At 38.6% G+C, this 10,840-nt stretch overlaps 2 protein-coding genes across 2 annotated transcripts; one reads left to right on the forward strand and one right to left on the reverse strand.

Annotated features, from left to right (window-relative positions):
- The first annotated feature begins 4,659 nt into the window (after window positions 1-4,659).
- Window positions 4,660-5,938, forward strand: LOC105683134. The gene is made up of 4 exons (XM_020850757.2): window positions 4,660-4,830; window positions 4,901-5,162; window positions 5,236-5,601; window positions 5,683-5,938. The coding sequence occupies exons 1-4, from the start codon at window positions 4,679-4,681 to the stop codon at window positions 5,896-5,898; spliced, it is 996 nt and encodes a 331-aa protein (XP_020706416.2). The 5' UTR covers window positions 4,660-4,678; the 3' UTR covers window positions 5,899-5,938.
- A 112-nt stretch (window positions 5,939-6,050) lies between these two features.
- On the reverse strand, window positions 6,051-8,144 carry LOC105683133 (60S ribosomal protein L13a). The gene is made up of 6 exons (XM_012395505.4): window positions 7,987-8,144; window positions 7,368-7,498; window positions 7,046-7,155; window positions 6,691-6,836; window positions 6,378-6,500; window positions 6,051-6,179 (listed from the first exon to the last, which is right to left on the reverse strand). Exons 1-6 carry the CDS (start codon window positions 8,005-8,007, stop codon window positions 6,096-6,098), a joined length of 615 nt encoding a protein of 204 aa, XP_012250928.1. The 5' UTR covers window positions 8,008-8,144; the 3' UTR covers window positions 6,051-6,095.
- Window positions 8,145-10,840: the final 2,696 nt, after the last annotated feature.

The raw sequence follows: 10,840 nt of genomic DNA on the forward strand, positions 1-10,840 counted from the left end.
TTTTTCTAGTCAATACCGATATCTTTGACATGCAATGTTATGAGATTGTTCAATTAATTTATTTGTTTTAGAAAGGCGCGTCAATTTTCGCATGTATCATGCACCACAAATCAGACGAATGCAAAGGTCGAGGCTTACATGAATCTGTGCGTACGTTGTAATTGGCACTGATCCACCTGCAGGAAACAGTTGGACAAATGTCGCACAGGTGAATTGAAATGAAAATATCCATCTATTCGGTAGAATGGCGTAAACTACTCGAAAATACGAATCTAGGCAACCGCAACGTCCCGCACTTGTTGAAGATGAACACGTAAATCGGATGAATCGAAGTGAAAGAGAATCGCACTTGGAGTCTTGCAAATTCGCTCGCGCTGAAGAAGCCGAACGAAGCAGCTAGAGGTGTCGATTGACGTCAAGCGGGTTTATTCAAAAACTGCAGAATATATGTATAGGTAAGTTTTGGAAATCCCGAGTCGACGTAACGGGGTAGAAACGGTTACGACGAAAATGATTATTGTTCACACAAAGCATATTGTGTCTGAATTCATCGAAATCGTCTGGGGAAACACTTTCGTTTTCGTCGCCATACTTTAATGGAAATAAGATTTGCACTCGTGCGAACGGAAACTAAAAAGCCAAAGCTTAACAAAAGAACTTTCAACTTAAGAACATTCCCGTGAAAATATTTCGGAAAATGAAACGAAACGTAGGGGAATATTTCATACTTATTCACTTACCAACAGTTACCTTCGAGGTGTCCGTTGAATTTAGCGATTCTTCTTTCATTTTCAATTCTGCACTTGATATCTTCCGCTCCCAACATTCCAACACTTTTACCAAATTTTCCTCTTATTTCACCACCGCTAAAAAGCGAGTGACGGTGATTCGGCGATAACAACGTTGTAACATTATCCGTTCCTTTTATCATTCTTCACAGGCATACGACAGATATCAAATTCACACCGTCGTACATGCAATGTTTAGATTATACAGTTACGCAGTTATAATTAGAATTTCGACGACGTATAGACTGAACAATTAACCACCAAACTGTCACGTCCGTGATTGATGATAAAAAAATTATAACAAATAAACAAACAAAGATATACGTGGATGAATAAGTGAACAAATGAACGAAAGCAAATCCATCGGGTGCTCGGTTTTTTTCGATATTCTGTTCAGCGTTTGCATGTATGTATCTACATATTTCTATCGTCGGATTCTTTCGATTTTGCCAGTTCCGGTATCTCGGGGGACTTTTTCACGTCTGAACGGAGCGACTGAAATGTCCCTGTACCCGCCATGCACGGTGGTGAAGCTAACAGAAGTTGTAAAATTCAAAGTTAATTCATATCCACACGCGAAGTAAACCGCCTATCATGAATACGTATGCCTATGCGTGTACGTACGTACGAATTATAGGTATATCCGTGCTATCAGCTTCGCCCGGCGAGCAACTGAAATGTTTAATCAGCCAGCAGCGTGCAACTTGACGCACACCCGAGCATACCGCGATATATCTTACTGCACCGTGCCGAGAACTAAAGTTATAATCACCCTATATGTATACTGGAACAAGAACACCGAATAAATTGACATTCGAATATTGATATTGGACAGAGGTCGCATTCCTCAAGGGATAGGTATTCGTCGTAGCGAAGCCGAGTCAGAATTTTTATTCCTCCGTTTTCTTGACGGAGGATTAAGTGAAAATAAAGTTTCCTCGCTACAAGGAGTGTCATCGCCGAAACAATCCACACGATCGGGGTCACGAGGTGGGGGATTTTCAGATGAAATATTTCATTTTTGACCCAAAAATCGAAAAAATCCAAAAGGGTACCACTTGGAATGTTTGCGATTTTGGAGACCCACTTTGATTCGTCGCAATCCATGCATGAGTCGAAATATTCGAATTTCTCGGTCGACGAGGGAGCCCGAGCTTTGCTGGAGTCAGGTAGCCACGGGCAAGGGGGTTTGTTGTGGGGCGTCACCTCTGCTCGGCCCTGAAGGTGACGACCACAACAAAGCGCTACGCTGCTGGCTGCGCTGACTCCAGCTAAGCTCGGGTTTGCTGGTGAATTGAGAAATTCGAATATTTCGACCCATGCATGGATTGCGACGAAACAAAGTGGGTCTACGACTAAAACCAATCGGAATATCTCAATTTTTCGTCTGATGAACAATATATTAAAATTTCGATTGAATATTAGTAATTCTATGACCAAAACATTGCGTTGACTATCGTAAGCCCGAAAATGAACGAATGTCGCTCACCCCCTCTAATGATGTGTAATAATGCAATGTACGAGAAAAAAAAATTTTTTGATTTTTTGATTTTTTTTTTTTTTTTTTTTTTATGTACACTCGCTGACTCTGATTCTGAACCACAGAGCAGAGGGAAAAAATCGTAGCTCAATTTGGACAACGGATTCGTGTTCCTGAGGTCAAAATACATTAGAGAAGTGCCATACGATCAATTCTTATTCAAATTCCTGGGTACGAATTACATTAAAATAGATGATAAAATGACTTTTTTATTCTTGATCCCGAAGAGCTGAAAATTGGCGATCACTCGGTCAATTTCAGAGATAGATCAATTTTTCTTTCGGAATCGGATTCCTGAGGTCAAAATACATGAGAAGAGTGTCATACGATCAATTCGCAAGAAAAAAAAAAAATTGGCCCAAAAATCCCCAAAGGGATTTGAACCCGCGCATTTTATCGATTTTTGGGTCGAAAATCAACATTTTATTTTCTTGGGTTTTCCATGCTATTGCAATTTGGACAACGGATTCGTGTTCCTGAGGTCAAAATACATAAGAAAAGTGCAATACGATCAATTTTTAAAAATAAAAATTTTTTGCCTAAATTTGAGATTTTTCCAAGGGGTACCCCTTACGATTTTCTCGTAGAGATTCTTATTTCGAAATTGCCTATCGACACTGTCAGCGAGACCGAGTGGGGCGGACGTTGATTACCATCGACGAAGTTGCGGCTCCAGAACTTTGCCGAACATTATGATATTTAGACCGAAACGAGGGTTCGCCGTGAACTCCTATTGGTCGATACACCGTACTTATCCTCGCAAACGGATAATATCCCGGCTAAAACGGATAATATCCCGAGCGGTTTGTTGTGAGACGTCACCTCTGCTCAGCCCTGAAGGTGACGCCTCAAAACAAACCGCGCGCCCGTGGCTATCTGAGTCCAGCTAACAAGCTCGGGTTTGCTGGTAAATCGAGAAATTCGAATATTTCGCTCCATACATAAATGCGATGAAGCAAAGTGGGTCTACGACTAAAACCACTCGATATGTCTTATAATTTTTCTGCTCCCAACAGCGAATAATTAATGATTTACTCGATCGATTGCATGAATACATGATTTTGGCTCTTAGATTTGGATTCCTGAGCTGATTATACGTGAGATTACTCTTGAAGAATCAAAAAAAAATTCGATTTTTAAGCGAAAATTGAATCATTGTTTGAATTGGGTTTCATATGCTTTTCTTACGTATTTTGACCTCAGGAATTCGAATCTGAAAGAAAAATTGATCTATCTCTAAAAGTGACCGAGTTATCGCCAATTTTCAGCTTTTTGGGGTCAAAAATTAAAAATTGATTTTTTAGTCTATCTTGATGTAATTTGAGCTCAGGAATCTGAATTCGAGAGAAAAATTGATCGATCTGCAAAAATGACCGAGTTATCCTCATTTTTTCGCGATTTTTGGCATAAATTTGAGGATATCTCGAAGGAAAAAAATCGTAGCTCAATTTGGACAACGGATTCGTGTTCCTGAGGTCAAAATACATAAGAAAAGTGCCATACGATCAATTTTTAAAAATAAAAATTTTTGGCCAAAATTTGAAAAAATCGTAAGGGGTACCCCTTGGAAAAATCTCAAATTTTGGCCAAAAATTTTTATTTTTAAAAATTGATCGTATGGCACTTTTCTTATGTATTTTGACCTCAGGAATACGAATCCGTTGTCCAAATTGAGCCACGATTTTTTCCCTCCGAGATATCCTCAAATTTGTGCCAAAAAATGCGGAAAAATGGAGATAACTCGGTCATTTTTTAAGATAGATTATTTTTTCTTCCAGATTCGGATTCCTGAGCTCAAATTACATTGAGATAGACTAAAAAATCAATTTTTCATTTTCGACCCCAAAAAGCTGAAATGTGGCGATAACTCGGTCAATTTTAGAGATGGGTCAATTTTTCTTCCAGATTCGGATTTCTGAGATCAAAATCGTAAGTAAATTACCCTATGCGGATTTGCCGACCGATATCCACGGACCGACTGACGACGATGAATTGTTCGTAGGTAAATTACCCCTTGTGGACTTGCGTGGGAATCAGCTTATGTAACAAATCCGTGTGGTTCTATGATTTCTAATATCAATGGTACGCGGAGTGTCATGAAATCGAGATAACATAATGTATTGGCTATTTTCTCTTAGCTCTATCTCACTGGGCAACTGGCTGGGGCTGGGGCTTGGGTCCATTGGGAAATTGTTCAAAATTTTCCCTCGCCCTTTCAGAGTAGCTTTGATTTGCTGATATCACCACGTGGTTGGTTCGAGCAGACGCCGTATCTAACGTTTCTGACGTTTGACAGTTGTATGTACAAAAGTCCTAACATGAGTTCGTACCTGAACCTTGATTTTTAATCATGTACCATAATACCATGATTAAAAAAATACCGGGCGATATTCTGGAGCCCTCGAGGCGAGAGAGTCAAGGTTACATAGAAGATCTATCGTCGAAAAAGGTGTTTGAGCTTCAAGAAATACTAGAGCGTCAAAACAAGCTACTAAAAAACAAGTAGGTTATGCGAACAAAGAATACTCGCATTATCTAAGAAAAAAAAAATCATTGCTGTGTTTGATTGTAGAAGATTCATTTCAAAGCTACCTGACAAGGGCGCAAAGATCACGAGTTTCCGAGATAAAGTAGAACAAGAAATACGAACGAAAAATGAGCTCGAAAAAGTTGCTAACCTTGTCTCGAGGCTTAATATTGCTTCAGAGGGAAAAGCAGCAATGACAGAGATTGAATGGGTAGGCAAATACGTAGAGAAACCAAAAATGGAAGATAAAGTCGTCCAGTTAGATAGTGATGATGAAGAAGAGGATCCCCTGAAAATACTTGCACAGGTTCTGTTGAAATTTATAGTCTATGTGCTCATGCTTTAAAAGTAGACTTTTCTTTACTTCCATTGAATTCTAGCCAACTGGTAGTGGGGTTCACAAGAAAAAGATTGTGTACTTACCACCAGAAGAAAGTTTGATCAGGCCTGAAGATCTTGAGGACATTGAAGACTTCAAGGGATTTTCTGGGGAAGTACACATCGAATATATCATGGGCAAGGTTGAGGGCCCAAAGATAGGAGTAGAGTCAGGGCGTAAGAGTTTCAAGCCCTATAAAACAACAAAAACCGACGTTCATGATCCCGATAAAGAAATAAAACGGAAGAGGGACAAACACTGGGAAGTTACTGCTGCTACTCCACCTCCTTCGATACATGGAACGACCAGACTTCTCAACTTACAGGATTCTTTGAAACTCCAGAAGGAACAGGCACAAAAGCTTGAGGTCGATCACATGTTAGAATACTTATAATGTCTTACCTAATTTCCAGTTCCCTAAACGGTTGTTTCTTTTGATACTTTTTAGGAGATTCAAATCAAAGAAGCATTCACAAGACTCAGTGAACAGTTGCATGGTCCTAAGATTGGTAATGACATTCCCTGTTTTGGTGGAGGTTATCGTGCACAAGAATCAAGCTCATCAAATTCTGATGTGGAAGGTGAGGAGGACGAGGTGCACGATGACGAGGACACGGACAAAGGAGGCACTGTGGTTTACACATTAAAGACAGGTGAAAGTTAGCGTGCTCAGGTTATGAATTGAATAAACGTATTTTTGGAAAGACCTTGTTTGTTCATTTCCCTTGCCCCTACTTTCATTTACTCTAGACTCGGAAGTGAAATATTTGGTCGGAATCTCTGAAATAGATAAAAATGTATGAGTTTAGTGAGCTGTTAGTTTTGGGCGAATCTTTATTTCGTCTTTATATAATACACAAGTTAGTTGTATCCAAAGCTGTTGATGATCTTCGTGTACGGCGCTGTGTTTTTGACGACAGCTTCCCCAGCCAGTTTCGTAAGTTTCTGTATTAAGAATTATAGAAAACTTGATAAGAACCGTTCGCAAATCACATCGAATAAGGGCAAAAAGTAAGTCGTATTCTCAGCTCAAATTGTCAACACTAGCGATAAATTTGTTTACCATTCAGTCGCAAATTACCATTACCATCATAGAAGCTGACATTTTCAATTGTATGAAAAAATTAACTAGTTATTGCTTACTTTGAGTTTATCCCTCTTCTGCACTTCGACAATCGACTTGACGCGTCTCTTGTTCTCAAGGGTACGTACAACTGCCTGGTACTTCCATCCGACTTCATGGGATAGACGACCGACATGGCAGTACTGGAAAAACGGTTTAGTTATGGAGCGGTTTTATTACAGAGCGGATAACTCTAATTGGTTGGTAAGAAATTCAGAAAAAATTGTCAACTAATGTGAATTTGTTATTCATTTTCAGACGCAAATTACATACCATCATTATATACTTTTCAAAAGATAGAAGGAAGGAACGAAAATTGAAAGAAATTTTTACCTTTCTGCCGGGCTTGAGGCACATTACTCTCATGGCTCCAGGTACGACAACGCGTTTTCTGCGGTCATAGGGTGGTGGGCATCCCTCATAGACCTTCAGTCTCCTGAGAGCATCCTTGCCTCTCTGTGTCTTGTGTGGTACCATACCTTTAAGCATCCAATAAAAGTCTTTTCTTATGATCTATGATCGATCTAAGATTCATGCTCTTCAGTATTGACGAAAAATCTCATACAGATGTAGTTAGTTTCACAACATTTTCAAATAATGTAGGTAAGTAATTTGATAATCATTGAGAAGATTAACTGATGTAATAAACCAAAAGGTAAAATCAATCTACCAAGATAAAATAACATACCACGCACAGTCTTCCAGAGGATTTTGCTGGGGGCACGGAAGTGAAAGGGTCCACGTGCTGGGTTAACGTTACACCTCTTACGCAGGAAGGACATAAACTTCAACTTGTTCCTGAAAGTCAATTAATATCATTAAATGCGATCTCAATGGCTTTTGACAAAAGATTATCATCACTAGAAAAAGAATCATATTGTATTGTAGTTTCATATCACATCAAATAATGTAGGTAAGAATATTGATAATCACTTTGAATTGTGTCTGAGAAAAGTTCTGGAGTCATATAAGGATGATTATTTGCCTTGAATCAATCAAAAATATATTACCTGAAGAAGTTTCCGGATATATTGAGTTGTTCACTCCTAACGACGATGACTTTGTTGCCTTGCAGAATTGTTTTGGCAATGATAGCGGCCAATCGGCCAAGAAGATGGCCACGGCCATCGATCAGAATTGGCTATAAGAAATAACATTTGCATTACAAAACTGTAATCCTAATTCCTAAAATAATTACTAAGCATCAGTGAAGTTTCGCAGTAAGATTAGCGCAGTTATATTTCACGTATATGCCAACAATAAACGAACACACATACGTGCAACGTGTCATTGTCACTTCGGTGGTTGGGAAATAATTTTTTTCACATACAGTAAATGGTATTTGAAATCGGTAAATTGAAAATAAAAAAATCTAGGTATTAATACAAAATGTAAAAAATAGATAGCTCTTAAATCAGACTCAGAAACTGAATCCGCTGCGATGTTGCAGCACGTGTGACCCACAACCAAACACTAACCAAGCATACTTTTGTGGATAATAACGCAAGGTTCAGAAACGATCAGTGTGATTTAAAGGGTTGATTAAGGATTTATACATTCTGTCGACGCACTTTTTGGTATAGTTAGGCATTACTGGTCACTTAAAACTGGTAATTTATCCGTACAAACCTTTTCACTGAAGCCAGTCATTTTGATAGTCGACCGGAAAAGGGTCTACAGAAGTAAAAGGAAGTGTTAACTGGCGGAAATCGCCATTTCGGTTACTGAAGACGATGCGCACCGCAAATGCGCTAAAAATTAGCGCTGCTATCGTAGGAGAGGGCGCGGTGCGCAGACGAATTTTGAATATGAAAATCAACCCGACACACAAGTCAGTCAAGATGATTTTCAGATTTGTACAAATCTCCGGTCAACAACAATGGTTTTTTTACCGATTACGTTGATTCAAACATTATCAAAATACGTTTTGTTATTTTTGAATAGTGCCAGAGATGAATATCTCAGCTTCCATAGATTTTTCTCGATCGCTTCAACGCCGCTAGTTACATTGGACGATTTTAGTGTAGAAAGATTTACACACTCAAATGGAAATGTGAAGCATAATGTTGAAAATATATCAGGCAACATTGATATATCAGGCAAAGAAACAATATTAGTTCATGGAATAAAAAAGAAAAAAATCCTCTCATAATATGCCCAGAGATTCTACCATACAAAGATTGAAAGCAATTAAAATCATGGTGTGAATTTTCGATTTCTGAATGCTTATTTGCAGCACACTACTTGCATCACCCGTGTCAAATAAATATTCACCGAATTGAACGTCATTGCTATTTTTTTATTCTTGATTATCTATAAGGCAGTTTGTGGCAACCGATGGGGTATTACAGTACCGCTTTACTGTGCTCTGAGCAGAGAGTTTGTGGTAGAATTGTATGATCGGAAACCGGAAGTCATGATAACGAACCGAATCGCTTCTATTTATCAGCATAAAACATTCATACGTATCGTTCTGAATGCAAAGATTTATGTGCAATTTGCACGGTCGATTTATTTGTAAAACTACAACTACAACCCTGCAGCTTTCAATTACACACCATAAAATTCGGTTGAAAACTTCATAAAAATCTCCAAACGGTTTTATTGAAACTAAGTGGTTGAACTGAATCTGCGGATACTTAATCGTAACAATACCAATGTCAATGCCACCGGCAACTCAGAGAACTCAGATTACGTGCTCTCGCTGGACAGAATTACATTTTTTTTTCTTCTAGCAACACAAATAAAAACTCAAGTGATCAACTTACATCGCTAAATCTCATTTCAATTATATTTCGGACTAAAATTCAGCTAAATACTATAATCAAAAATATCCTTATTACCATCACGGTATATCAAAAGTTACAAATTTTTTCGTACATTGTAAAAAATCAACCCTTCGCAATCTCAATCGCCGATTTAAACGGAAAATAAAATAACAATAATATACAGTACGTTTTGTCAGTTGGCCGTTTGGGAATTTACTTATTTATTTTAATACGCATCTGCCGTAAACGGATTCCAGGTTTTCGCAGCTTGCTATACAAACGGCAAACAGAAGCCTTATAAACTGAACTTTATAACTACCGCCTACCACAAGAAAAACATCTGCTCTTCGCCCTCACAATGTTAGTTTAACCCGTGTGCACCCTATAGTAGATGCACGTATGTATTTAACTGTACGAAACTTTTGCCTGGATAATCTGGCACGTGGCTCTATAATTTCTTTGTGCAAATTACTACGCACTACTATTTTACCATCACCGATACGAAGCACATTTCGGTTGCTCATCACACGGTATCTTAACAGATGCGCTTCCATCTCTTCCGGTTTCCACGGGATTTCTTATTTTTTTAAATACCACATATGTATATTATTAGGGGGAATTTTTTGACGCCTGATGCATGTCATCTTTTCAGTGTACCAGATGGATTTTGAAGGTCAACAGACCTTCAAGCTGCTGCAAGGAATTATACATTTCGGGCAATAATTCGTTGTTTTTCGTTTATTCTGGCGATTTTGTTTCCTCCCAGCACCAGAGATTCGTACATCAAGTTATTGGATATCATAGGATATTATACTCGTTATTCCGGAACACCGAGTATGTCTACAGGATGTGCAGCTTCGGCATTAACAATCAGCTCTCGTAGCCATAGTGAGAAGCTCACGTGACTACGACTTCGTTCCGACTGATTGTGAGATAGATTGTATTTCGAGCCTTTATTCTATCTACAAAATCTGAGTGGATCTCAAATATTCACGTATACCTACGTATATTCGTTAGATGCGTGTGATGATCGAAATTCCGGATTGTTATGACAATCACTCACGGATCTTGGTACAACTGTAGAGAGAACAAAAAAGGGCTCTTATATTAAACGTTGTCGCAGAATCAAAGTGAATTTATAAAACACTATCCAAGATATTTCATTCAAATATAAACTACGTATAAATTTCACATGAGATTCTTTCGAAATTCGATGACGGGAATAGGAAATTTCAGAAGACACGCAAGCGTGAAATCTTGGAACACCTACTCATAATATAATTCTGCAGTATCTGCGATTTTATGTACAGATATGCAAGGGATAGCAGAGGCTTATAAGAATTAAGAACGCGACGTGCCAGCAATTTTCACGTCGGCGTTCCCATATCACGCGATTCCATAGCTCGATAGTGAATTACAATATCTTCATTATTCGACGAAAATTACAGGAAAATTTGAGAACGATTTGTACAATCTAATATCTTTTCGACATCAAGATCGTTCGTTTCACTGCGAATTAAATTTTCGGACGTTTCAAAAACCCGTGAGTGGACGAATACCTGTAACGCGTGCAGTTCTTCTGTTGCATACTTATATGGTATGTACTTTGTATCTGTACACGTATAACGCAATCGACACCAATACTTTAGATTGCGAGTACCATACAAACGATCATTTACGAAGAGCGAATGAAAAACGAGCTGTACGTCGTCGAG

This window comes from Athalia rosae, chromosome 6 (assembly GCF_917208135.1).
Source record: "Athalia rosae chromosome 6, iyAthRosa1.1, whole genome shotgun sequence".
Lineage (NCBI taxonomy): Eukaryota > Metazoa > Arthropoda > Insecta > Hymenoptera > Athaliidae > Athalia > Athalia rosae.